The 25,982-nt window shown below is 40.6% G+C and overlaps 1 protein-coding gene across 11 annotated transcripts in view; it reads left to right on the forward strand.

Annotated features, from left to right (window-relative positions):
* The first annotated feature begins 2,465 nt into the window (after window positions 1-2,465).
* The window catches only part of CASK (calcium/calmodulin dependent serine protein kinase), a 385,636-nt gene continuing 362,119 nt past the window's right edge, over window positions 2,466-25,982 (forward strand). For 7 of the 11 annotated variants that reach the window (XM_081564438.1, XM_081564440.1, XM_081564447.1 and 4 more), the window contains exon 1: window positions 2,467-3,261. In XM_081564438.1, the coding sequence (XP_081420564.1) occupies window positions 3,203-3,261 (59 nt within the window). In that variant the 5' untranslated portion in view covers window positions 2,467-3,202. Of the gene's footprint in view, window positions 3,262-25,982 lie in introns of all 11 variants that reach the window. The other 4 variants (XM_081564436.1, XM_081564441.1, XM_081564446.1 and 1 more) reach the window with 3 other exon arrangements.

A 25,982-nucleotide genomic window follows, 5' to 3' on the forward strand; every position in this document is an offset into this window, starting at 1 on the left:
GCCACCTGGGAAGCCATGAGAAAGTTAAGTCCCCCTATTTGTTTATACTGCTGTTATTGAGTATTCAATTATTAACATTTAAACACAATCTCTAACTGAGGCACCTGGTTACTTTAACATTTTCTTCATGGAAATAAAAACAAGTAAATTGTAGACACCTGATCATTTATACGTGTGCTTATTTGTTTGAAGAGTATTGGGCTCTTAGAAGAAATCTAGAGAAGAATTAACTTCATTTAAGAGGCATGGTTATTTTAATTATAGAAAACAGAGGAGCTACATCTAGCCACAATGCCTGGTACAAGTTCTGAGGGATTTGTATTACAGAGGACTTAAGTATCACTGAATAGCACACTGGGAGCTAGGAGATCTAGGTTCAGATTCGATACTCAGCTAAGTACATGACCATGGACATATATTTGTCTCTGAACTTGTTTTCTCATCTTTTTGTACCATTTGTAGCATGCTTCCTCTGAAAGTAACAGGAAACCCAACTCAAAATGGATTAAGAAAGTAAGGGAATGCATTGACTTATATGATGGGAAAGGGCAGAGAGTTGGCTAAACAAGAGATTGATAATGTCATTGACGACATCTCTATGCTGCTGCCCCTCAGTTCCACCTTCGTCTTAGGTCTGACTAGCCTTCTGAGTACAAGATGTCTGCTGGCAACAACTGAGGATGTCCACTTCTTTATTCAAGCCAGTGTGATTGTTGGGAAATGGGGTGGGGAGAAACAGAGTGCTTCACATCCATAGTGAGGGGAAGGTTCTGAGCTTTGTGCTGGTTGGAAGACCTTGAACCATTCAAGGCCAGTGACCAGGGAATGACAAGTTAGACCAATCATGGTGGCACCCCCTCATATCTAAAGATGACAGAGTTGGACTGGCTGACTTCTAGGGCACTTTCCAAATCTTAACCCATTGTGACCTCCTGAGCAGACTGCAAACCTATCTCTGTGGTCATCTTTTTTATTCAACTTTATTTCTTTTATTATTGTCCTTTTCTACCTCTGAGCATAGGTCCCTGTGGAAGAAAACAAACCCCCGAATGAAGTCGACAAGCCTTGGCATAGCTCAGACTTAGACTGAGGAAAGGAAGTGAAACTGACAAGATGAGGGTTGTTGTAAACTTCAGGGCAGAATGGAGTAACATCTTAATCATTAGGTACCAGGTGGACATGCCAATTTGGAGTTAGTGACTTGGAAGTGTGGGACCCTCAATGGAGGCAATGTTCCCCAAGTTCTAATGCTCCCTTCTCTAGAGAATACTCACGCTTTTGGAAAAGGAGGAAAATCTCTCACAATTACATTTTCCCTCTGGTTTTCATTTTAAAAAATGTCTAGTACTCAAATCTGTAACACTGGCAAATCTCTCAGGCTCTTAAGGGAGTGGTTAAGGTTTTGTAGAAAACGTTTCTGAAGAGAAAATAGGCAGTGGGTCTCCACCCTCTCACACACTTTAGTAAATACTATCTTTTTCTTTCTTTCCTTTTTTTTTTAAACTACTGCACTGAGAATTTTACCAGATGATTTCTCAAAGCTGACTTATGAACTAATTGGGCACTTCTGCTGTGCAGAGGAACAAAGACTTTTTTTATTGGTCCTCAGCTGAGGCATATACCTGTCTGATGGCGTTGGCTCATTCCGCACATGCTCAGTTGAACAGAAATCTTCATATTGAATACAACCTAACACAGCGACAACACCCATAACCTCACTCCCTGGCTGACCCTGTACATCCACTCCCTCTAGTTGCATTTTTATACTGACATGCCTAATATTTGTAGAAAGTAAAAGGAGCAGAGTAGGTACTGGGGACTTGGGGGGGTGCAATATACAAAGGAATTTAAAGTCCCTGCCTTCCTGACCTCTCTCGGGACTGTCTCTATTCAGAACAGGCGCTGGCTAGATACTTGAGTTTGGGGCAGAATGCAGGATAAGCTGTCTCTATAAATTACCATTTGCTGTTGCACGCCTTCCTGGACAGTTTTTGTTCGGTCCTTTTTTTGTAGGTGGACAACACTTCTTCCACAGCCCTCGTTTTTATTAAGGAATGACAGCAGCACTAAAAGCATCCCCCGCCTAGCACGATCTGGAGTGAGAACCTCGCCACCTCTATTCTTGCTTTCCATTCATTAGGACCCTTTCCGAGCCTCCTTCCCCAGCAAAAATCGGGAAAGGCTTCGCGTGGTTACAAAAGGAGGGAGCGGCTGGCTTCCGAGCTTCACGCCTCAGAGAGCCAACAACGTGCAGATCTTTTGTCCCCGACCCCTTCCGCGGCTTGGTCGCGGGGGTGACGACCCCGCCCCACCCCCGCCTAAGCAGATGCCGCCCCGGCGCCCTAGTCCCCCGCCCCTTGTAGATTCCCGGCGCCCGCCGGTTTGCCGTGACGTGGCCCGTGGCGCGCGCATGCGTCGCTCTGCCTGGTCGCTTTCCCTGGGCCACCGCCTCCCCACGGGCTGGAGTGGGCGGGGTATGTGGTTCGGGAAGCCGCGCGGCCGGAGCGGGAGGAGCGCGTGTGTGCGCCAGGCCGGTGCGCGGGGCTCGCGAGCTGGTCGGCGGCCGAGGCGGAGGAGGAGCTGAAGGCGGTGGCCGTGGCTCCCGCCCGCACGGACAGCCAGTCCCACGAAGCCCCCCTCCCACTCCCAGGCGGGCGGGCGGCGGCGGCGGCGGGAGGAGGAGAAGAAGAAGGGGGGAGCGTCTCTGCCGCCGCCTCCTGGTCCCCAACGCCGATCTGCCGCCGCCACCTCCCTCCGCGGCGATCCTCCCTCCACGGTCCTGCCGCGGCCCCCCCGTAGTCCGAGCTGCCCCGCGCCGAGCCGGAGCCAGCCTCGACAGAGGGAACGGTCGCGGCCTCGCGGCCCGCGCGGGCTGACGAGAGGCGAGCGAGGCGCCGCGCGATCCCCGAGGATCCGCACGCCGGGCAGCGCGGCCCGAACAGCGCGAGGAGCAGCGGGCGGGCGGGCGGCGCCTGGCCCGGGCCGCCCTCGCTCCTGCGCCCCGGCCCCGCCGCCCGCGCCGGGGCGGTCGCCAGCTGAAGAAGGCGCCGCAGTCTCCGGGCCTCGCTCGAGTGTCCTCGGCACCGAGGGCTCGCGGGTCCTGAGGGGAGGAGGCGAGCCAGGGGCCGGGCACTGAGCTCTTTGGCGCCCCCACCCCCGTTTTTGGAACCCTCCACGCTACGGCCACTGTCCCCTCCGGACCATGGCCGACGACGACGTACTGTTTGAGGATGTGTACGAGCTGTGCGAGGTGATCGGCAAGTGAGTCTCCACGCGAGGGAGCGGGAGTGTGGGAAAATGAATTTAGTGATGCCCAGGTCCTTCCGCACCCGCACCCGCCCGGGTCTGCCCCCTGCCCTTCCTCCCCACCGCCTCCCCTGGCCTCCTCACCCGGCAGTATTTATAGACGTGTACCTGGACCTCCCGCCGGGCGGGAGTCTGGGGGGCTTCTCGGCCATCCATGGAGGCCGATGAGCCGAGGTCGGCCCCCTTATGAGGCGTGGGGCCGGCTGAAATCTGCTGTCTGCATTTTATCTGACGGTTGCACAGGGACGTGGCAGAACCGATTTTATAGTTGCTTCCTGGGAACAGTTGGGCTTATTGTTACCTTGCGTGTACCACAGACCATTAAAGAAAAGAGCAGCTTGCATTTCATTGCTTCCGTGGAGAGACAGAGAAAGAACGTCCAGGGTCTTAAATTGTGGGGTGTGTGTCTATTGTGCATGGTATTAGATACATGCCTTTGTGTTCACCCCATGCCCGGATTGGAAGGGGTCATTTAAGACGGGGTGCGTTCGGTTTCAGCAAATTCTTCACCTGGTGTAGACCAACGTGGAAAGAGTTGGGGGTTTCCGAATTTTTAATGCCTCGTTATGCAATGACTGTTAAATCAGTGTTCGAGGCTTCCCTCGACTGTTGGGATGGTGGTTAGCGTGGTAGCGCCGTCTGCTTTGAGTCACCGGGCTGGTCCAGAATACAGAACTGACAGTCCAAATGCTCATCCTTTCATCTGTGTTGTATAATTACACTAGGGAAAAGCAGGGAATCAGATTAATCACAGGGCTGATTGAGAATTAAATCTGCAGTTCTTCATCTAATTGTCCATTCCTTAAATCTGTTTTGAATAGTTTCCTTTTCATTCTTGTCAAACAGTATTCCAAGTGCACAATCCTGCTAATTTGCTTGTGAGGGAAATGCTGGTGATCTGAAGTTGATTTTCTAGTTCAGCGTGTATTCTGTGGCTTTAGAAGTTGAGGAGATAAAATTGAAGAGAAATTTTTTGCCTAGTTTTTAAGGATTGATAGATAGCTACCGTTGAAATATTTTACCTCTTTTTGGAAGTGGTGCTTTATTGTCTATTTTAAGGTCCGCAGTTGGAAAATGAAACCAAGACCTTAGAGCAGTTGGCTCAATCTCTTTTTTAAGTTGTCTGCAGTACTGGATTTCAATTTAAGTGTGGATAACTCACTAATTTCCTCCCATGTTGAGGTATTACAGTGTTGCCTCACATGGTGAGATTGTGGGTAGAGCTTGCTACATACTTTCCTCAGATCCAATTGATACAAGGACATGTTACTCTTTGCCCCTATTGTTACATGACTAGCTTGTCTACTGGAAGAACGGTATCCAAATGTGCTCTGTTAAGGTGGTTGTGGAAGTGCTCTAGAGCAGAGCAGTCTGTACAGTATATAATGCGAGCCCCATATGTAATTTTATATATGTAAAATTTGCATATGTAAATTTTCTAATAGCCACATTAAAAAGATTAAAAGCAAGTGGGTGCAATTAATTTTCACAAAATATTTTCTCTTACCCAATAGATCCAGACTATATCACGTCAACATGTAATCAGTATAGAAATCATTAGTGAGCTATTTTACATCTTTTCTTTCATAATCTTCAAAATCCAGTGTGTGTTTTACACTAACCATACATCTCCATTCTCACACTAAGCTGAATTTTCATCAGACATACTTGTTCTGTATTTAGGTTTCGTAAAATTTGCATTTGCAAAAGTAGGTTCACATACCCAAGTTGTTGCAAACATACCTAAAAGTTTTCTAATAACTGAATTATCTCTTTCTAAATTTAATGTAAATTAATTTAAAAGAAATAAAATTCAAAATTCAGCTCCTCATTTGGATTAGCCACATTTCAAGTGCTTGTAGCCATATGTGAATAGCACAGTTCTAGAGAGACAAATATGTCAAAAAAAAAATCTTGGTTTCTTCATTCTTGGCTCCCAATGAAGGTAAATAAGGTGTTTCCCAAAAGCCCCCAAATGATTGCGTGGGAGGGGGGTGCCAAGGGGAATGATGTTTGTTGTGTCTTAGTTATATTTGATTCAAATGAGCCAGCAAAGTCATAATCGGAAAATGTGAGATTAAAATGTTAGTTCTATTGTGATGATGGGATATATAGGCATCATTGAATCAATGTTAGTAGCTAGTTCTGATTCCTTGAGATCTGAAAGAGTGATGATGTGATCTCTGGATATTGAAAAGAAAAGTGGTCAGCATCACATTAGCACAATCAGTATTCTGCTGACTTATAATTGATAGAATATTTTCAGGAAATGCCTCTGGGAGAACGAGATTCATCTCCTGTGTTACTTCAGAGCTGCACGAGGAGGGGGAACAAGCTAATTTTGAGGTCCTCTGTGGCTACCTTAACTACTGTGAATGTGAAACCGCGTTCATATCCTACAAAGCCTGACTTGGTCAGTGCTGATTATGATATGTCATTCCATGAAATAATGTATTCAAGGTAGGCTTTGTGGCAGAGAACGTAATGATAGTGTTCCTCACCCTGTGTAAAGGTTGGAGGGTTTTCTCCAGTAAATTGTCTCAGCATATATTGATCTGAAAATTGAAATTCACTTGAGATTTTCTTGCAGGGTCTCTGACAGCAGGCATTTAAACTCAGAATTTGTTCAACTCTGGATTTAAACAGAAAGCTCTTGAGGACATTCACTTGCACAGAAAACCTTGTTGATTGCCATCCAAGTTCTCTGGAATTGTGATTCTTCTTTTATAACTAAATTAGCATCACAAGTTGTGTTTGACCCCTAGGGTTTAACAGGTTTAAATTTTCACTGAAGTGCTTTAAAATGGATTTCACCTTTTTACCCATCTGTTGCCTACCCACTCAACTCCCCTGCCTCACTACTCACCTACTCACTCACCCACCCATTATTTTACTGGGAATCAGTTGTCTGATTCATTATGAATATTGAGAGAATGCCATTCCTTTTTTTTTTTAATTTAAACTCTTTCCCCCTGTGTTTCTTATTTTTGAAAGTCTTGCAAGTGATCCTTGAATGCCTATTGTTTCCATGACATTTTCCCGTGTAACATCTTTCAAGTGACTGAAACAAACATCCAATGCTGTCATTGTCCCAAAACTTCTTGTCTTAGCAAATGTAGCAAATTACTGGAAGGGAAAGGTATTATGCAAATACAGGTAATTGGCTAATTTTTATGGTCATGAGCATTTACTGTATCTTTTGCAAATTGATGGTTTTATAGGCAAGTGCACAATCAGTAATATTACATGAAAGAAATTTTAAAATGATTCATCCAAATTAAAATGTAGAAATGCCTACCTTCATGGTACAGCAGTTTTCTGTGAAAGAGAGTAGCAAAATGTACACTGTTTTCGCCTTGTGTAGGCTGAATATTTTTGCCTGGATATTTAGTAACCTGTAACTTCTGACTTTCCTGCTTTCAGTTCAGTCGCTCAGTCGTGTCCGACTCTTTGCGACCCCATCAACCGCAGCATGCCAGGCCTCCCTGTCCACCACCAACTCCCGGAGTCCACCCAAACCCATGTCCATTGAGTCGGTGATGCCATCCAACCATCTCATCTTCTGTCGTCCCCTTCTCCTCCTGCCCTCAATCTTTCCCAGCATCAGAGTCTTTTCCAATGAGTTAGCTCTTCGCATCAGGTGGCTATCACCAGTCCCATCCACAACTGGGTGTTGTTTTTGCTTTGGCTCCATCCCTTCATTCTTTCTGGAGTTATTTCTCCACTGATCTCCAGTAGCATATTGGGCACCTACCAACCTGGGGAGTTCATCTTTCAGTGTCCTATCTTTTTGCCTTTTCATACTGTTCATGGGGTTCTCAAGGCAAGAATACTGAAGTGGTTTGCCATTCCCTTCTCCAGTAGGACATAAACTAAAATTGGAATGATGCAGTCTGACCCTTGCTCAAGGATGACATACAAGTTTGTGAGGCATGCTGTATTTGCTTACACCTCAAGAGCACTTATCATATTTAGTTACAGTTTCTTATTTGTGGGTCACTCTCCCTAGCTAACAGGGAGCTTCTTGAGGGCAGGAAATATATCTTACATATCTTTCTTTATTATTAACACAGAACCTGCAATGTAACAGTTGCTCATTAGCTATGGAATGAATTGAGTAGTTGTAAAATAAAATCTCATTGAAAGGCAAAAAGCATGTTTATCAACCTCAGAGCAATTATTGTCCCAAAAGGCTGTATTAAAGTAGTAGTTGTCCACCTGGCTACATATTAGAATCACCAGGGGAGCTTTCAAAAAAGATCAATGAAAGGGCCTTGTGTCAGAGCAATGAAATCAGAATCTCTGGGAGAGGGTTCTGGTCATTGGTATTTTTTAAAGGTTTCTAAGTGATTCTAATGTGCAGGTATGATTGAGAGTCACTGGTTTAAAACTTAGCTTATGTATGTAATATTTTGGGACTGGCTTTTCAAAGGCTCACAGTTTTTAAAAATTGGAATAAATATTTGGGGGGAAGTATCAAAGCCAAAAGACCAAGACATGGATTTTATTTTCTCTACACTGTGTTTTTGAGCCTTATTGTATTAACAATTTTGTTTCAGCCTATGTTTGCTGTTAATTTTTTTGGGTCTTTTAAGGTTTACATTGATTTATGACACTCATCTAGTGCTAACATGGTGATTGTCTGATGCTTGGAACAACACAGAACAAGGATTGCTTCAATAACAGTTGATGATGGCTATCTACTATAATGACTTAATTTAATAACAAGGCATCTATCAGTTTAGTATTGATTGTGTTTGCACATACACTCTATTAAAAAGATATGGTTAAGTTGCTTATATACTTTAAATTTCTTACTTGCAATTCCAATAATGCTGTTTGCCAGAGAATTGAGTTAAATGCAGCATTTATGTAAAAACCAGATTAATAATATGCAGAATATATAATTTAACATAGAGTAAAATTCAGCTTTACTAATTTGTCCTAATTACTATGACTTTCACATATATTGATTGGCCCAGTGATTTGGGTTTCTAGTACCATGGGGTAGGGGCGGGGGGAGGAACGGTGTTATATCATGTTGGAACATCTTTCCCAAGAATTTTAGCAAGATGTGATAGGTAAACTAGTTGTTCATGTTAGGAAATAAAGTCAAGTGAGAGCCTGAAGGAACCAAGAATTTTCCAGAAATGAGATGTTTCATGAAAGAAGTGCTTGATGTGAGGGACAATCATTTAACAAGGGAAAAAGAAACACAATCACCAGCTAGAGTGCTGGTGCCCCAGAAAGATCAAGCTGTAGGGGATCAACTGAAGTCCTGCAGAGAAAAAGCATGTTACATGCAGAGTGCAGATTCCTCCACACGGCAGGTGTTATCGGGAGGAGGTAAGCAGTGGTGATCCCTGATGATGGTGTTTGATTCTAGGACCCCTTTGGAGTGAACCAAGCTTCTCAGTTGCTTTTCTGCATGTGCACAACCTTCTCCGAGTATCTTCATGTCCGCTTTCTACAGATTGCTTTAGACTTGAAGGGTGGTTTGCACGTGGTCTTCATGTTTCCTGTGATTTTTCCCTTACCTTCCAAGACGGTGACATGTTTGTTCTGTGGCCCTGACATGTGCAATTCCCCCCAACCCTCCATTTCCACCTCATGTCTGCAGTGGTTTCACCTGCCAAACTATAGCTCCTTAATGTCCCTTATATTGTGTTTCTAGATAGCTCCTTTAAATTGAAAATTCTTTCACCATCCTCAGTGATAGCTCTATTCAGTAAATTAAAGAAGCAAGCATACCTCACTTTTGGAGATGGTGCTTGAATAATTGCATTTTTGTAAATGTTTTCATATTTCAAACCTGGCAGAAATGGTTTAAAGGAACTTTGACATATATTCACGAGTTAAAAAAAATCTTTTGTAACTTAACATGCCTTTTTCATGAAGGGACAATTATGCCTTCAAATATTAGGCATTTTACATATGTTAGCTCCTTTCATTGTACCCATTTTACAGAAAACAGTGAGATTCAGAGGGGTCAGTAACTTGTCCAAGATCACATGGGAATCCTACCAGTTCTAAAGCCCGTTTATTTCATGCTGAAGTCTGCCGTTGATTCCAGCTGTGAAAATGCTGCAGTGGGTGTCCTTAAAGTAAGGCATATGTCTTCATTTCCATAATTTACTGCACATTTTAATTGTTCGACTTTTTGGTTAAATTTCTTACCTCTTCAGTAGACGTTCCATGCATGCATGCTCAGTCGCTTAATCGTATCTGACTCTTTATGACTCCATGGACTGTAGCCCACCGGGCTCCTCTGTCCATGGGATTCTCCAGGCAAGAATACTGGAGTGGGTTGCCATTTCCTACTCCAGTGGATCTTCCTGAACCCAGGGATCTCTTGCATCTCCTGAATTGGCAGGCAGATCCTTTACCATTGCACCACATGGAAAGCCCAGAGGTTCATTGTCTCATCTTATTTCATTTTTCTTTTTGTCTTTCTAATGAAATACCAGTGTTTGCCACCAGACTGATAAGTTTATGCATTCCTTAGCCATGGCAATATAGAATCTTGACTATCCATCCAAAATATAATGTTTTGGAACTTTCTCCACCCTTTTTACTCTCCAAATTTTTCCTTCCAATTCCCCTGCCCCAACAGACAGAATAGTTGATTGATTACTCCTAAGTTGCCAAACCAGAAGTAATGAGGTTTCAGAGATAGGTGTTTGTTGAGAGTGGGGTGGGGTTCTTTCCACAGGGTAATTATTCCCATATCCTGTGATAAAATATTGAAATTGTTTTCTCTGACTCTGAAAACTGTACTGAATCACAGCTGCTGAGTGGTGAGCATCTCCACTCTCTGTCAACACTGCACACCTAAGTAATCAAGTGACTGAGTTAGTAATCAAGTGCAGGGCAGGTACCTAACCCCAGGCACAAGCTGATGGAGTGGGTGCACAGCTCTCACATTTTGGTTTTATTTTTTAGTTGACTTTCTACACTGGGAAGATTTTACTTCTGAAGCTAGTTGACCTAAAGAGAGTTCATATATGTTTCCAGTTTTAAGACTTAATATTCTGTTAACTTTCTTTTTATTAGTGTTTATAAATTTTTTTTAAAATAAAGATGACACAAAGGTAAATAGTGAATGTCTCTCCTTTCTCCCACAATCCATAGCTCTATTCTCCAAAGGTAACCATTGTCCAGGGATCGAACCCGCTTCCCCTGCATTGGGAGCAAGCAGTCTTAACCACTGGACCTCCAAGAAAGTCCCCAGTTTTTGTACATCTTCTGGAAGAATGGGATCATATTTGTACAGTCTACTGAAATATTCACTTTACATTGCAAATAGTATGTCTGATGGCCTTTCCATATCCATCTATATATCTATCTAACTCGGTCTTCCCTTAAACTGCAACCCAGTATTCCTTGATATGGATTGGCACTTTGAATTGAATGCAGGCTATTTTTAAGTGATCATAGCTGGAAATACATGGGTGGAGTTTGAATGAGAGGTCTAGAATGATAGTGAAGATTTGGAAATCAACATTTTGGAAGTTAAACTATGAATGAATGAGTTCTTGGGGGTTGATGGAACTAGCAGTGGGGTTTTACGGTTTGGAGTATAACTCACGAAATTAGAAGAATTGGGATAGCTTGATCACAGAAGTCTCAAGATGGGGCAGATCAATAATGTAAAATGCCAATGCACTGACTGAGGACCAAGAATTGGCTTGTCTATAACAGAGGCTATTTAAAGCATTTATCAAAATAAATATTAATATGATGCTTAATAGTCCATTCCTCATGTGACTGAAAAGCAAGATTCTGACTTCATTTCTGTGGATGATGGTACCATTATACTGTCTTTCTGTGAATCTATCTCAACAACATAGCTAGGGTTAAAAAAAAAAAGTACATTTCTTTTTCACTTTACTTGTGTTTTGCAGATTCTGATGGCTGGCTTTTAGGTAAAACCATTTTTTTTCCTAAGGTTAGGTCTTTTTGATTCCCAAGCTTGGTGCCTAACTTGAATTAAATGGGACCCTTTTAATGAAATGACAATTTAAATTTTAGACACTTTAAGTTTAAGTTCAAACCATTGTTCTCTTATTACATTCTTCACCTATAGGAAACTGAATTCTTCCATGCCTCAAGGTTTTTGGTCCCAGTTGGAGAACTGTAGTACTCTCCTCCCATTTGACACCCCTCTTACCCCCATCCCCCCAACTAAATTCATTTGTTGGCCTTTTTTTAGTTGTCCACCATCCATTCACATCAAGAAAGGATTACTTTATGGTTATTAAGCCAGTTTCTTTGTATCTAAGTGCATATTGTTGCATTTCAACTTCTTGTATTCTGTTACACATTCTTTTTCTATCTTTTTTATTTCTTTTGATACATGCTTTTACTTTGTTACCATTGTTTGGAATATTTGAATCATTTACAAATAAGAATGCTGATTGTGTCCTCTCTGTGTAGTTTAATAACACAAAATATTATACATTGACTGTATCTCAGGCTTCTAATTCTAACCCTGAGTTCAGAGTATTTTGGTATATTCAAATCTAGGATGGATTTAACCCTATGAAGATTTTAATGTTTTATGAAAACAATGTTATTAATTCAGTTACAGAGGTCTCTGGCTCCGGCTATCATGTGCAGATTACCATTTTAACACTGCTATCTTATAGAACCGATAAGAAACATCATATCCTTCCTGCATACCCTTATCTATTTTTCCCCAAATATATGGATCAACAGTGCTTTGAAGACTGTAAGGCAGCCCCCTAAGATCTGATCTGGTAACCTTGGGGTACATTATCACCATTTTCTCCTTATTTATAGAAGGAATGATAGCTGCTTCATGAGCCATTTTCATGGATTAGTGATTGTGAAGTGCAGCATAAGTATTTTTTATTTCTAGAATGTCTCTGAGATACTCAAATTACTTTTGGCAGCTATGTAGATAAGTTTCAACAATTTCCAAATGTGCACTTTCTCAGTGCTAAACACAGGCTCTATTACATAAATAATACGGTGAAATGAACATTCTTTTCTACCATGTGTGTAAAATTTAGTGGTGCTAACATTCATTCATTTTTTCATTTAGGCATTCATTTCTAGCTGTGTGACCCTGAGCAAGTTAGTTAAGCTCTCTGAGCCTCAGTTTCTTTACATGTTAAATGAGAGTGATAGCATAGACCTTGCAGGGGTGTTGTGCTGATTGAATAAAGGAGTAGAGGAATACAAGTAGGGAAAATTAAAGAAATCTTCAAGTTCTTAAGATCAGGGGCTTCCCTGATAGCCCAGTTGGTAAAGAATCTGTCTGCAATACAGGAGACCCTGGTTCAATTCCTGGGTCGGGAAGATCTTCTGGGGAAGGGATAGGCTACCCACTCCAGTATTCTTGGGTTTTCCTTGTGGCTCAGCTGGTAAAGAATCTGCCTGCAATGTGGGAGACCTGGGCTCAATCCCTGGGTTGGGAAGATCCCCTGGAGAAGGGAAAGGCTACCCACTCCAGTATTCTGGCCTGGAGAACTCCATGGACTGTATAGTCCATGGGGTCACAAAGAGTTGGACACGACTGAGTGACTTTCACTTTAAAGTTCTTAAAGATGTTCACTTTGTTTTATTTTTTAAATTAATAATTCCTATATTTTTGAGAGCAGGTTTAGTTTCACAGCTCCTATTTTAGTGACACTGGTAACATAAAAATTCAAACAATAAGTATAAAACTAAATTCTTCAGGGACAACTTCAGGAATTTGTTGTTGTTCCCAAATCCTATGGTTTGAGTGCTCATTATGCACTGGACATGGTGTTAAATTCTTCAATTCTTTATATTTTTCTAATATAACCTTGGCCACAACCCTTCCTTTTGAGGCAATCACACCCCCCCTCCCCATTTTACAGATGAGGAGAGTGAGAAATAAGGAGATTAGTAACTTACCCTGGACAAAGTGGCAATAATAAGTGGCAACATGGGGATTTGCATCTTAGTATATGCGACCTGGGCTTTCCTGGTGGCTCAGTGGTAAAGAATCTGCCTGCCAATTCAGGAGACTCGGGTTCAATCCCTGAATCAGGAAGATCCCCTGGAGAAGGAAATGGCCACCTACTCCAGTATTCTTGCCTGTAAAATTCCATGGACAGAGGACCATGGCGGGCTAGAGTCCATGGGGTCTCAAAAGAGTCGGACACAACTTAGTGACTAAACAACAACAACATACACGACCTGAGTGCCTGCTCTTTAGTAATGTTACACTGCTTCTCATTTAGTATAAGCAGAGACTGGTTATTTTTTAAGAGGTATTCCAAAATATAAGCCTCTAATATTCTGATTTTAGGTGTTTTAGCAGATTACTAGAATGTCTTTTTTTGAGTAACAGCTGTATTGAGGTATAATTCACATACCATCCAGTTCACCCATTTATGGTGTACAATTCAGTGGTTTTTAGTATAACCACAGGGTTGTGCATGGTGACCATAATACATTTCTGAACATTTTCATCACCCCCTAAAGGAACTCTGTATACTTTAACTCTTACTCCTCATCCCTCCCTACCCTAGGTAATGATTAATCTGCTTTCTGTCTCTACGGATGTGCTTATGCTGGACATTTCATGCAAATGGAATCATACAATATATTGTAGCCTTTTGTGACTGGCTTCTTTTTCTAAGCATAAGGTTTTCAAGGCTCATCCTTGTTGTAGATGTTATCAGCACTTCATTCCTTTTATAATGCCCAATAGTATTCTGTCATGTGGCGTGACCACATTTGTTGATCCTTTTGTCAATTAATGGCAATTAATTAATGATAAATTAATTCATTTGGGTGGTATTCGTCTTTTGGCTATTATAATTAATCCTGCTATGGACATTCATGTGCAAGTTTTGTTTTTATTTCTCTTAGGTATATACTTAGAAGTGGAATTGCTGGGTCAAATGGTAACTCCTTTTGACTTTTTAAGAAATGCCAAACTGTTTTCCAAAGTGTACCATTTTACATTCCCACCAGTGGTCTGTGAGGGTTAGAATGCTCTCTAATCAGGTGAGTACTATCAGAGTTTGCCTGCAGAGTCTGTTTGACACTGTGACATAAAGCAAATTTTACGGGTTGTTGGTCAAGCTTTTATCTCATGGACATGTTTATACTGATCTTCAACAATTTTAGATATTTGTAGACCAAGGGTTGGCAAACTGTCTGTAAACTACCAGATAGTACATATTTTAAGCTTGACGAACCACACATCTGTCACAGCTACTCAGACTCTGACATTGTAATGTGAAGACAACCATGGGAAAACAAATTAGTGTGGCTGTGTTCCAGTAAAACTTTATTTACAAAAATAGGTGGTGGGCTAGATTTGGCCCTGGACTTTAGTTTGCTGATTCTGTTATAGATTAAAAATGAAGCTGGAGCTGACTGTCCAGTTCCCAGTCTTGTTTACCTTCAAGGTTGGTGAATAGTAGTCTGAATAGCCCCATAAGTAGTAGGTTGTTTCTACAAAATATAAAGATATTGAGACTGGTCCACTGAAATATTTTCACTGTTAAATGGAGAAATACTATACATCTAGGTGTTTTTTGTTTGTTTGTTTGTTTGTGTGTGTGTGTGTTTATTGCTTTTGGATTCTCTTTTTGACCCTAAGCTAAAGGGGAACAAACTCATTAACATCATTATTGTCTGACTGGAGACAGTATAAATGTGGAGTGCCTGAAAACATCTGTTTCCTTCATTCTTATTGCCCATGGCATGGGTGAAAGCAGAGTTGAGAACATACTAGAAATTGTCAGAAATAGAATATTTGAAAAAAATACTAGCTTTAAAAAAATTAGGGGGAACAACACTTACTAAATCTCCATCCCTAATTGGAGAGTTATGACGTGCCATCTATGTTTATTTTATGACTTCACTAAGAGCCCTTGCTAGAGTCCTTGTTTGGGATTAGGGTGTGTGTAGTATAAATAAAACTTCAAAATTCTCTTTTGTATATGAAATCCATTTTGCACAATATATTTTGAGATAGTAGACATATACTATTTAGAGTGCTTTGTGGCTTAAAATAAAACTGTCATTGTGTCTTTGGTACATAGGAAGGATAGTATTCTTTGAGCTTATAGATTTACATCAATCGTTTGCAAGACTGTTCTAGATTATAATTTTTGTAGTGTTGAGAAAAGCTCCAAAGATTATGTTAAAAGAGGGAATTTTATAGCAGCTTCTGTCTTTGCATTTGGAAATTTGACAGATGAATTAATTGTTCATTATGTGAAATTTCAAAACTGAGACAAGGAGAATCCTAGAGTATATATTTAGGAAACAGCCATATATAGGATTTATGGATATGGTAGTGTTCTTTTATGTAACCTCCCCAGATTTTATTATGGCAGCAGTGTCCACATCTTAATCACAAACAAAATGAAGTGGAAAGATTCTGAAGCTGTAGTCTCTGATATGATTGGGCACCAAATCTACCTACATTTACAGAAGAGCATTTTATCTACTAGGTCATGTTACATTGTCAAGTAGAAGAATGATCACATTGAAATCTATTTAGACAACTTACTTTGATGAAAATACTTCTTAGGTTGGCTTCAGAGAACAGTAAAAGGCATCTCTTCCTATGATAATTTGTGGACAGTATTACTTATATTGCATTATTCAGGTTAGGAGTTTTTGCTGAATTCCATCTGAGCCATTAGTTCAGAAGCAGAATGGTGAGCTTTTATGTAGAACCTTTACTGGTCTTAACTGGATCTTTGTCCCAGCAGTAGTATCTGGCACTGGATTTGAGATTATCTTTTTCATATTTTTCTTTAATTTAGTCACTTGTAAAATAACTAGATACTCGTAAAACAAACAAGAGGGCATTTTCACTAAGGACTTTCTTCAATTATATTTCATGTAAATTAAAAAAAATCGTTACTGGAATATTCAGATCACAGGTTAAAGTGACAATGTAATTATCTCACATTATAATCAACATGTGCAATACTTTTAAAAGCATGCCAATAAGAATGGGGAAAAAACCCTCTACTGACCATCCATATTGTAGATTATATTTCTTTCCTTGGTTTTCTTTCTTTTTAAAAGCATTTCCCTCTTAAAATGGATGTAAAAATAATTTGTATAAGTATCTGTTCAAATGAATACATGATCACTGTTGCAGAAAGAGCCTGGGAATATGGAGGGGGAGATTCTAGGCTTGCTGCTCCATTTTTTGGATTATTTCCATTAATAGTATTTCTCCCATTGAGAGTGTTTCTCTTGCACTGCTGGGAAGGGATCACCACACTTCTATAATCTATGACCCACTTACACTAAAGGTCGAGCATGCTTTAAATTGTATCTGATTAAGTTCAGGCTTCTTGGTTAGACTTGCTGGGATGGCTTCAGAATTAGCCACATAAATGTGAATATGGACTTGAAGATCTTATTAGAATGACCCTTTTCCCCATGAAGATACATTCATAGACATAGTCCTGCAAAGCCATGTACAAGTTGGATTTGATAAGTGCAGTTCAGAACTTACTCGGAAAAGTAGTATTTTAAGGAAAGAATTTTAGTTGTGACAAATCAGCGTTTGGTTTATTTTCCTCAGTTTCATTATCTTGTAAAAGAAGGATGAAAGTGAAAGTGAAAGTTGCTCAGTCATGTCCAACTCTTTGCAATCCCATAGACTGTACAGTCTGTGGAATTCTCCAGGCCAGAATACTGGAGTGGGTAGCCTTTCCATTCTCCAGAAGATCTTCCCAACCCAGGGGTCGAACCCAGGTCTCCCACATTGCAGACGGATTCTTTACCAGCTGAGCCCCAAGGGAAGCAAAAGAAGGATAGTAAAGGCTATATTTGATCTACCTCATTTGATCCTTATGAACACAAAATGACATAATTTTTCAATTATCTTAAACTATCTTAAATACTATCTTAAATACATTATTTTGCAATGAAGCACTTCTAATTAGAAGTGGGCTTTGTTAAGTATATTTTGATTTTGCAAGAGTCATTTACGATTGTCTGTAAAACTGATTTGATTTTCTTATTTGATTTCTAGAGCTTTATAGGACTTGGGACATGTTGGAGAAAAATGCTGAATAAAAAGATATGAGGAAGACTTGTGTGTATTTCACTGATGGGGTAATGTTTACATTGAGGTCAGTGAAGGAAAAATCCTGTCTAGCGTGTTTCCCCTTGCTTTTCTTTAAATGAATTTTATTTGAGCTTTGAAGTTTGGAACTCATTACAAGTGGCAGAATTTTGTAGTCAATCTGGTGTGAACTTTGGCAGCTACTTAAAATGTTGAACTTCCTGTTTAGTAGTGAAGTCTAGAGCAGTGGTTCTCAAGGGTGGACTTCATCCTCACCAGCAGAGCAGTATTACCTGGGGATTTGTTAGAAATGCAGATTCTCAGGCCCTAGCCCTATAGATCAGAAGCTCTAGGGGGTGGGACCCAGCAATCTCCTTTTTAACAGTTCTCCAAGGGATGCTGACGCCCATTAAAATTAGAGAAGCATTGATTTAGAACTGTAGATCAGAGCTCAATAAACTATGGCCCAAGGGCCAAGTCTACCCACTGTCTGTTTTTGTAAATAAAGTTTTTCTGGAGTACAGCCACACTCATTCATTTAAATAATGTCTGTGACTGTTTTCACACTACAAGGGCAGAGTTGAATAGTTGCAGCAGAGACCATATGGTCCACAAAACCTAAAATATTTACTTTCTGACCCTTAACACAAAAAGTTTGCTTATCCCAGCCCAAGTTGAAGCCTTAGTATTGTTTTCTTACCCATAATACTGAACTACAAATATCTGAAATCAATAGGTAAACACCTATTTTTTTCCCTTTACTCCTGCCCATTGCTCTCTCTGATATCAAATTATTGCTCAGTGACTAGAGACTTGTGAATAAAAGTAATATACTACTGTGCCCTTTCCTTCTATGTTTGATAATAGTGGTAGCCTGTTTAATAATTCTGTGACATTTCCTCACTGATTTTGCACTGGGATGTCCTTGGTTTTGCTATACTCCAGTGTAACCTAACTTAGTGATCTATTATAGTCTTCATTTTTACCAATTCTTGCTGCCTTTTTAGTACCCCAAGAAAAAAAAAACCCACTTTTTGACTGCGAAGTTTAGGAATTCACTGGAGCTGTTTGGTGTACTCTAAGCCATTGAAACAGCATCATCCCATTTGGAAAATTTTTATCCTTGGCCTGGAGTGCTTTAGTCACTTGTACTTCACAAGGATGTTTATGAACACATAGAAAATGAATACTGTGGGTAATCTTAGGATGTTTACTGGATGAGTTTTCATTAGTCTTCCCATAACCAAGGATGGCTATTTCTATCCTTAGCTGGAATATCATTTATTGCACCCTCCCTCAATATTCTTTTGTACTTGCTCTCAGGCTTTAAGGTAACTGGTGGTCAGTATCATACAAAATCCACAAACTGAATTTCAGTGTTGTTCTTGTTGATGCACTTGGAATCTTTCTCTCTACCCACACCACTGAAGGAAATGGGGCGGGGGGAGGCCTTCTCCTAGTCTCCATTAGTTCTCTTAGTAAGATCAGGCAAAAGTGTTGTTTTTGCAGCTGTGACTCCCTGGTTGTACATGACTGATGTTTTAAATTAGGAAACATGACTTGGCCAAATGATACTGAGCTATATTATTGGTGAGTTTGTTGGGCCCATGATTTCTTTCAGTCAACTTGGGTTGACTACTTTGGTAGGAGAGGCTGGGTAAGACATAGGAAATCGTGAGCTTAAGACTGGAAATGGTTGAGTTAGACCTTTCATTTTAGGATGTGCCAGTCAAGTTAATTCATACCATTTGCCCTGCTTACTCATCCTGGAGGTGAGATACAAGGAGAGAAGATCAGACAGGCCAGCCCTCAAAGTGTGGCTACTTAGGTCTATTGTCAGAAGCAACCCATGTACCAGAGAACTTGAGCTTTACTGTTTTGTACAATATAGTGTGGAAATGCAGTGTTTTAAGAACTAAATTGTTATTTATAGCAGTGAATAAAATGTGAACTCTTTAAGAGGGAGCAGGGTTCTGCAGCCTTATTGTCCCAGTCAGCACAGTAGCCACCCACACGAATCATCTGAACAGCCTCATCGTTTCTGTTTTATCTACCTGAAAATAGGGGTCAGGGGTGGGTAGTGGTGAAAGATTGGGGAATCATAGCACACTTCAGGCAAGAGAAGTGCTCTGGTGACTGGCTGTGTTCTCCTTTGTCGTGCATGGGAGTCTGGGATGGCCCTGTGAAGCTGGAGGTAAGCTTTAATAGTTCCTTTTTGTTCCTCGGCAGCTGGCGGTGCCTGGGAGCTGGGTGCTACTTCCCTAGAAGCAGCTACGATAGACGAGTTGTGCCAAATGCGTGGATTTTAAGCCATTTGAAAAGCTATAATGTTCAGACTCAGAATTTCTTAGTAGGCAGAGAGTGTCATTTAAGGGTACTTCTGCTGCAAAGATAAGGTTCATTATGAAATAGACACTGCAACAAGGTATCCATGTGACAGAAACTTATTGGAGCTTGTGTACTTTTCAAACCACATATTTCTTTAATATATCTTTTCAGCTTCATTAGGTCAGGATTCATGGCTGTTATAGCTGCTGCTGTCTCTCTACAGCTAGGACAGCATCTGGCACACAGTCAATTTTCATCATATAGTTGTTGAGCCAATTCAGAGGAGGGAGGTGTAGATGAACACATGAAAAAAGATAAAATCTGACCCATAATGCACAAAGTCAGGAGTTCAGATTTTCATTTAGTGCTAATATTTTGCTGCTTCAAAAACCATCTAATTCTCATCATGTCCCTGTGAGATAGGTTAGCAGATACAGAATTGTACAGTATATGCCGAACATAATGATGGAATCCTGAATAACACTTAGCATCCCTATTGAGAACTGTCAGATCGTTGTTACAATTAAACTAGATGAAGAAAAAACATTTCTAAGGTTGAAATGGAATGGAGAATTTTATGGTGGGTACAATTACTAAGACCTGCTTACCAGATCTGTCTAAAATGGCGTCCTCATTTGTAAAATGGAGACAGTAGAATCTACCTCATAGGATTGTTTTAATGACTAAATGAGACCATGGCTATAAAGCATGGTTCCTGGCACCTTGTAAGCACTCAGTAAACATGAGTTGCTTTCATCATCAACAGAAAGTTTTGAGAGCTAGGCTCTATGCCAAGTACATCCTCCTTCCAGGTGTTGTACCAATTTCCCTTGCCTCTCTCCTTGCTGCCTCACTCCTCAATCCATCTGGAGCATCCAGAGTGAGGTATGAAGCTGGATTGGACCTCCAGTCACCTAGCCCATCCCCACCTGACCTTGAGCAAAGATAAGGGGCCAGAAGTAATCCTGGCCATCTTCCTAATACTCTAGCCACTGGCCAGACATGGCTATTCAATGTTAAATGAAATTTAAAATTCATTAAATAGATATTTCTCCAAAGAAGATTTACAAATGGCCCATAAACATGAAAAGATGCTTAGCATCATTAGTCATTAGGGAAGTGCAAATCAAAACCACAATGAGATATCAGTTAACACACACTAGGGTGGCTGGAATCTGAAAGACAGACAATAACAAATGTTGGTGAGGATGTGTAGAAATTGGATCTCTCATACTTTGCTGATGGAAATGTAAAATGGTGCAGGCACTGTGGAAAACACCCTGCAGTTCTTCAGAGAGTTATAGTTTCTACAACCTATCAATTCCACTCCTAGATACATACCCAGGAAAATTGGGAACATATATTCACACAAAACACTTGTACAGCAATGTCCATAGCAGCATTATTCATAATAGCCAAAAAGTGGAAACAACCCAGATGGCCATTGACTGATGAATAGATAAACAAAATGTAGTTGTACACAGTGGAGTATTATTAGGCCATAAAAGAAATAAGAAATGAAGTGCTAATATGTGCTACCACGAGGATGAACCTTGAAAACATTACACTAAGTGAAAGAAACCAGATGGAAAAGACCACATATTGTATGATTTCATTTATATGAGATGTTCAGAACTGGCAAATTTATTGAGACAGAAACTAGATTAGTGGTTGCCAGGGGCTAAGGGGGAAGGAGAGGATGGGGAATGATGGCTAATGGGGGTGTAGTTTCTTTCTGAGATTATTAAAATATTCTGGAATTAGATAATTAGATAAGCACTATGCTTGCTGATGGAGATGTATCTTTGTGAATATACTAGAAAACACTGAATTGTATACTTTAAAAGGGTGAACTTTATGATATGTGAATTGTATCTTCCTCATCTTGTCTGTTTTTTTCTGATTTTCTTTTCCCATTTTTTAGTCTTGGTATCTGTCTTTCATGTTAGAGGTAGCCCTCCAACAAATAGTTGAGCAGGTTGGTTCTACTATGGAAAACTTGATTGGAAAGTCAGTGGACATGAATGGGGCTTGTTGACTGGGTTTCTCTGATTGGGAAACCAGGATATTTATGAGGAACTAACTGTGAGGTGGTTTTTTTTCCTTAAGCCGGTCAGTTTTCTTCCTAGGAGTCCTTGAATCTCTTGTGGGAGGGAATTTGGGGGTAATAAGCTCAAATCTAGTATTCAAAAGCCCAGTATGGAAATGGTTTGATCTTTCACTCTTGGCTGTGCAGATGTTTACTTACTCCTTGTTTGTGGTAGAGCATCCCATTCTGTTTTTGGTTATGACTGGTGTTCCTGAGTTCATCCTCTCCAGAAAGTCTTCTGCTGTGTGGAGAAAAGGCAATTACCTGATCCTCTGGTTGAGGAGAAAGAATCTGAGAGTCTTACTGCTCTTTTAAAGGATTTCCTCTTTGCTCCCACCCTCTCTTCTTAAAAGTAAATTCCTATTTCCTTCAGATGTCCCTGGAAACTTCACTTCTTGAACTTTTACCTTCTGCTTTTCTAAGGCCCTCAGGAATGAACTGGCTTACTTGCTTCAGTTTAGGTGCCCTCACTGGAGGTACTTGGCAGAAGGAAGAAAGATACAGCCAAGTTAGTTGCCTTTTTTCAAATTGTTTTCATCTAAAATTTTGTAGACCTCTCTCTCTGTCAGATTCTCTCCCACTTTCTTTATCTTGTTTTATATCTTTCCTAATTCTTCACTCTCATGGCTTCTGAAGGGAGATTGATAAATGTTTATATTCAATCAGCTGTGTTTAATCTAAAGCCCCTCCCTTCATCAAAACTCTTTTTCCTAGCTTTCTAATTACTTCTTGGTCATCTGGCTCCATGATTAGAATATGAGCTTCTCCAAGGCAGGAACCAGGGATTTTATATCTCTAGCACCACATAATGTCTTGAGTATGGTAGGGTTATTAAATGCATGGACTTTGTTTTTTTGTTCTGTTTTGTTTTTAAATTAATCTATTTATTTTAGTTGGAGGCTAATTACTTTACAATATTGTAGTGGTTTTTGCCATACATTGACATCAATCAGCCATGGGTTTACATGTGTTCCCCATCCTGAACCACCCTCCCACCTCCCTCCCCATCCCATCCCTCTGGGTCATCCCATCGCCCCAGCCCTGAGCACTTGTCTCATGCATCGGACTTGGAATGGTGTTCTGTTTCACATATGATAATATACATGTTTCAATGCTATTCTCTCAGAACGTCCCACCCTCACCTTCTCCCACAGAGTCCATAAGACTGTTCTATGCATCTGTGTCTCTTTTTCTGTCTTGCATATAGGATTATCGCTACCATCTTTCAAATTCCATATATAAAATGCATGGACTTTGAATGTGTGCCCCAATCCGTGGCTTCAAATTTCAGGCAGTTTACCAGTCTGCCTTGGGTTTTACTTTCTTCTTGTATAGAAATTCAAATGAAACAGTGAAATTCTTCTGGTAGAAAAGTAAAGAAGCTCTCCTCTTTCCTTGTGTGTGTGTTGTATCTTAGTTGCTCTGTCGTGTCCAATTCTTTTGCGACCCCATGAACTGTAGCCCACCAGGCTCCTTTGTCTATGGGATTCTCCAGGCAAGAATAGTGGAGTGGTTTGCCATTTCCTCCTCCAGAGGATCTTCCCGACCCAGGGCTTGAACCCGCATCTTGTGTGTCTCTTGCACTGTAAGTGGATTCTTTACCCCCTGAACCATCAGGGAAGCCTTTCCTCTATCTTTATTTGATCCTTGCTAATTCCTTATCCTATCCAGCCTGTCCAATCACTTCATGGCAAATAGATGGGGAAACAATGGAAACAGTGACAGACTTTATTTTTTTCAGCTCCAAAATCACTGCAGGTGGTGACTACAGCCATGAAATTAAAAGACACTTGTTCCTTGGAAGAAAAGCTATGGTCAACCTAGACAGCATATTAAAAAGCAGAGACATTACTTTGCCAACAAAGGTCTGTCTAGTCAAAGCTATGGTTTTTCCAGTAGTCATGTATGGATGTGAGAGTTGGACTATAAAGAAAGCTGAGTGCCGAAGAATTGATGCTTATAAACTGTGGTGTTGGAGAAGACTCTTGAGAGTCCCTTGGACTGCAAGGAGATCCAACCAGTCCATCCTAAAGGAGATCAGTCCTGGGTGTTCATTGGAAGGACTGATGTTGAAGCTGAAACTCCAATAGTTTGGCCACGTGATGCGAAGAACTGACTCAATAGAAAAGACACTGATGCTAGGAAAGATTGAAGGCAGGAGGAGAAGAGGACAACAGAGGGTGAGATGGTTGGATGGCATCACTGACTCGATGGACATGAGTTTGAGTAAACTCTGGGAGTTGGTGATGGACAGAGGCCTGGTGTGCATGGGATTGCAAAGAGTCGGACCCAACTGAGCTGAACTCCTTATCCACAGTACATCTAATGCAGGGCCTTACATTTGTCCAACCTTCCAGAACCCCAAGAATATGTCAGATCTTTAAGCCCCCTATGGCTGTCTCATTCCCCAGAGCTCCCTTTTGTGTCTTGGACTGAGGTCTTGTTTGCCCCAACCAGTATTGCAGCTTTAGGCAGCTGTGATGTGTGCTTGCTAATAATCCCTATTGTTTTCGACAATGCTACAGGCCTGGAGCTTTCCCTTGGAGCTCTAAATCGGCTCAACTCCACAGTGTCAGTGTCCACAGAGCTATAAAGCCGCAGAATTGTAGTGGGGGTAATGGAAGCAGCTCCAAGTTAAAATGCCACAGATACTGCCTGTCTTACCTAGGATTGTTAGTACCTGCTGTCGGAATATATTTTTGATACCCGTTTATAGTTTGATAGCTTTTCATTTAGTATAAGTACTTCTTCATGTCCTTGATAATTCATTATAAATAATTTCTGATGGCTGTGTATCATCTCATCGTTTGGATGTCTCATAATTTATTTGATAATTCCCCTGTTGTTGGACTTCAGATAATTGCTTGTTTAATTTGTTTCCCTTTCCCCAAAGGCTCTAAACTCAAAAGAGGGCTGGGACTGTTTTGCTGACTATTTCATCTTCAGTGCCTGACAGTAATTTTTGTTGAAAGGTTTTTCTCAAATTTTAAAATATTATAATAAATAACACTTTGAAGGGTGTTTTACTGCCAAAGCTTTATTCAGATTTCAGGTTATTTTCTAAGAATAGCATGCAGAAATGTAATTGCCTGGTCAAAGGATAGAGACATTTTTTAAGCCTCTTGACATAGGTTGCCTGATTGATTTCTAGAAAGGTTCTACCAGAATGTCTTCTTTCAGCAGCAAATGGTATCCCTAACTGTGTATTTGGCAACATTGAACATGCCATTGCTTAAGGTTTATTGACCTGATGGGCAAAAATGTTATCTCATTGAACTGTTTCATCTTTTTGATAACCAATGAAAGTATTCATTTTCCTCATGCTTGATTTTTTTTTCTTTCTATAAATTGGCCATTTGGGTTTTTCCTCCATTTTCCTATTAGTTGCCGAATGTTTTTCTTGCTAATTTATCTAAACTTTATCAAACATGTTAACCTATTATCATTGTCTTTCAGATTTTTTTCAAGTTATTTTTCATTCTGTTTCTGATGAGTTTGGGCATGTGGAAAGTGACAGTCGTACAGAAGGAGCGTCTTTATTTGGTATGATTAGCTCTCATTGCTGGTCTGCTCAATAGGAAGGGGTATCCTAAAAAAGTTTATGTATCTTCAACATTAAAGCTTCAGAATACACATTAAATAGCTATTTTTTTTTTATCTTGGGCTGCTTTGCTTTGAATATGAGTCTAATGGATTAAAAATCTGCTATATATTTCTTTTTTACATCTCATCCAAAATTCATCATCAATGATTTCTAGTTTTAGTTTCTTTAAAGTGGAGTGATACCTTAATGAGGCTTCCCTTGTAGCTCAGTCGGTAGAGAATCTGCCTGCAGTGCAGGAGACCTGGGTTCGATCCCTGGGTTGGTAAGATCCCCTGGAGAAGGAAATGGCATGAGCTGTAATCGATGCAGAATCCTTTCAGGTATTTAAAAATCCACTCCTCCGTCCCCACCCCCCACTCCTCCCAGTCTTTAGCAGGTTTGTCACCCATGTAAAATTCAACTTCACCTTGATCTGGTTCTAGCCAGTTCCCCTCTTTTTGCACTCACATCTGATAGATGTGACTTATAACTAAGAATTATAGTAACAAGCACACAACTAACATAAAGAAGAACACATTTGGAAACAAACATAAATAACTCCTGGTAAGTAGGCAATTTGTAGAGCTCATAGGCAGGTGTGCCACAGAGTAGCCTGTTAGCCTTGAGCA

Source organism: Giraffa tippelskirchi, chromosome X (assembly GCF_054371585.1).
Source record: "Giraffa tippelskirchi isolate mGirTip1 chromosome X, T2T-mGirTip1v1.2.pri, whole genome shotgun sequence".
Classification (NCBI taxonomy): domain Eukaryota; kingdom Metazoa; phylum Chordata; class Mammalia; order Artiodactyla; family Giraffidae; genus Giraffa; species Giraffa tippelskirchi.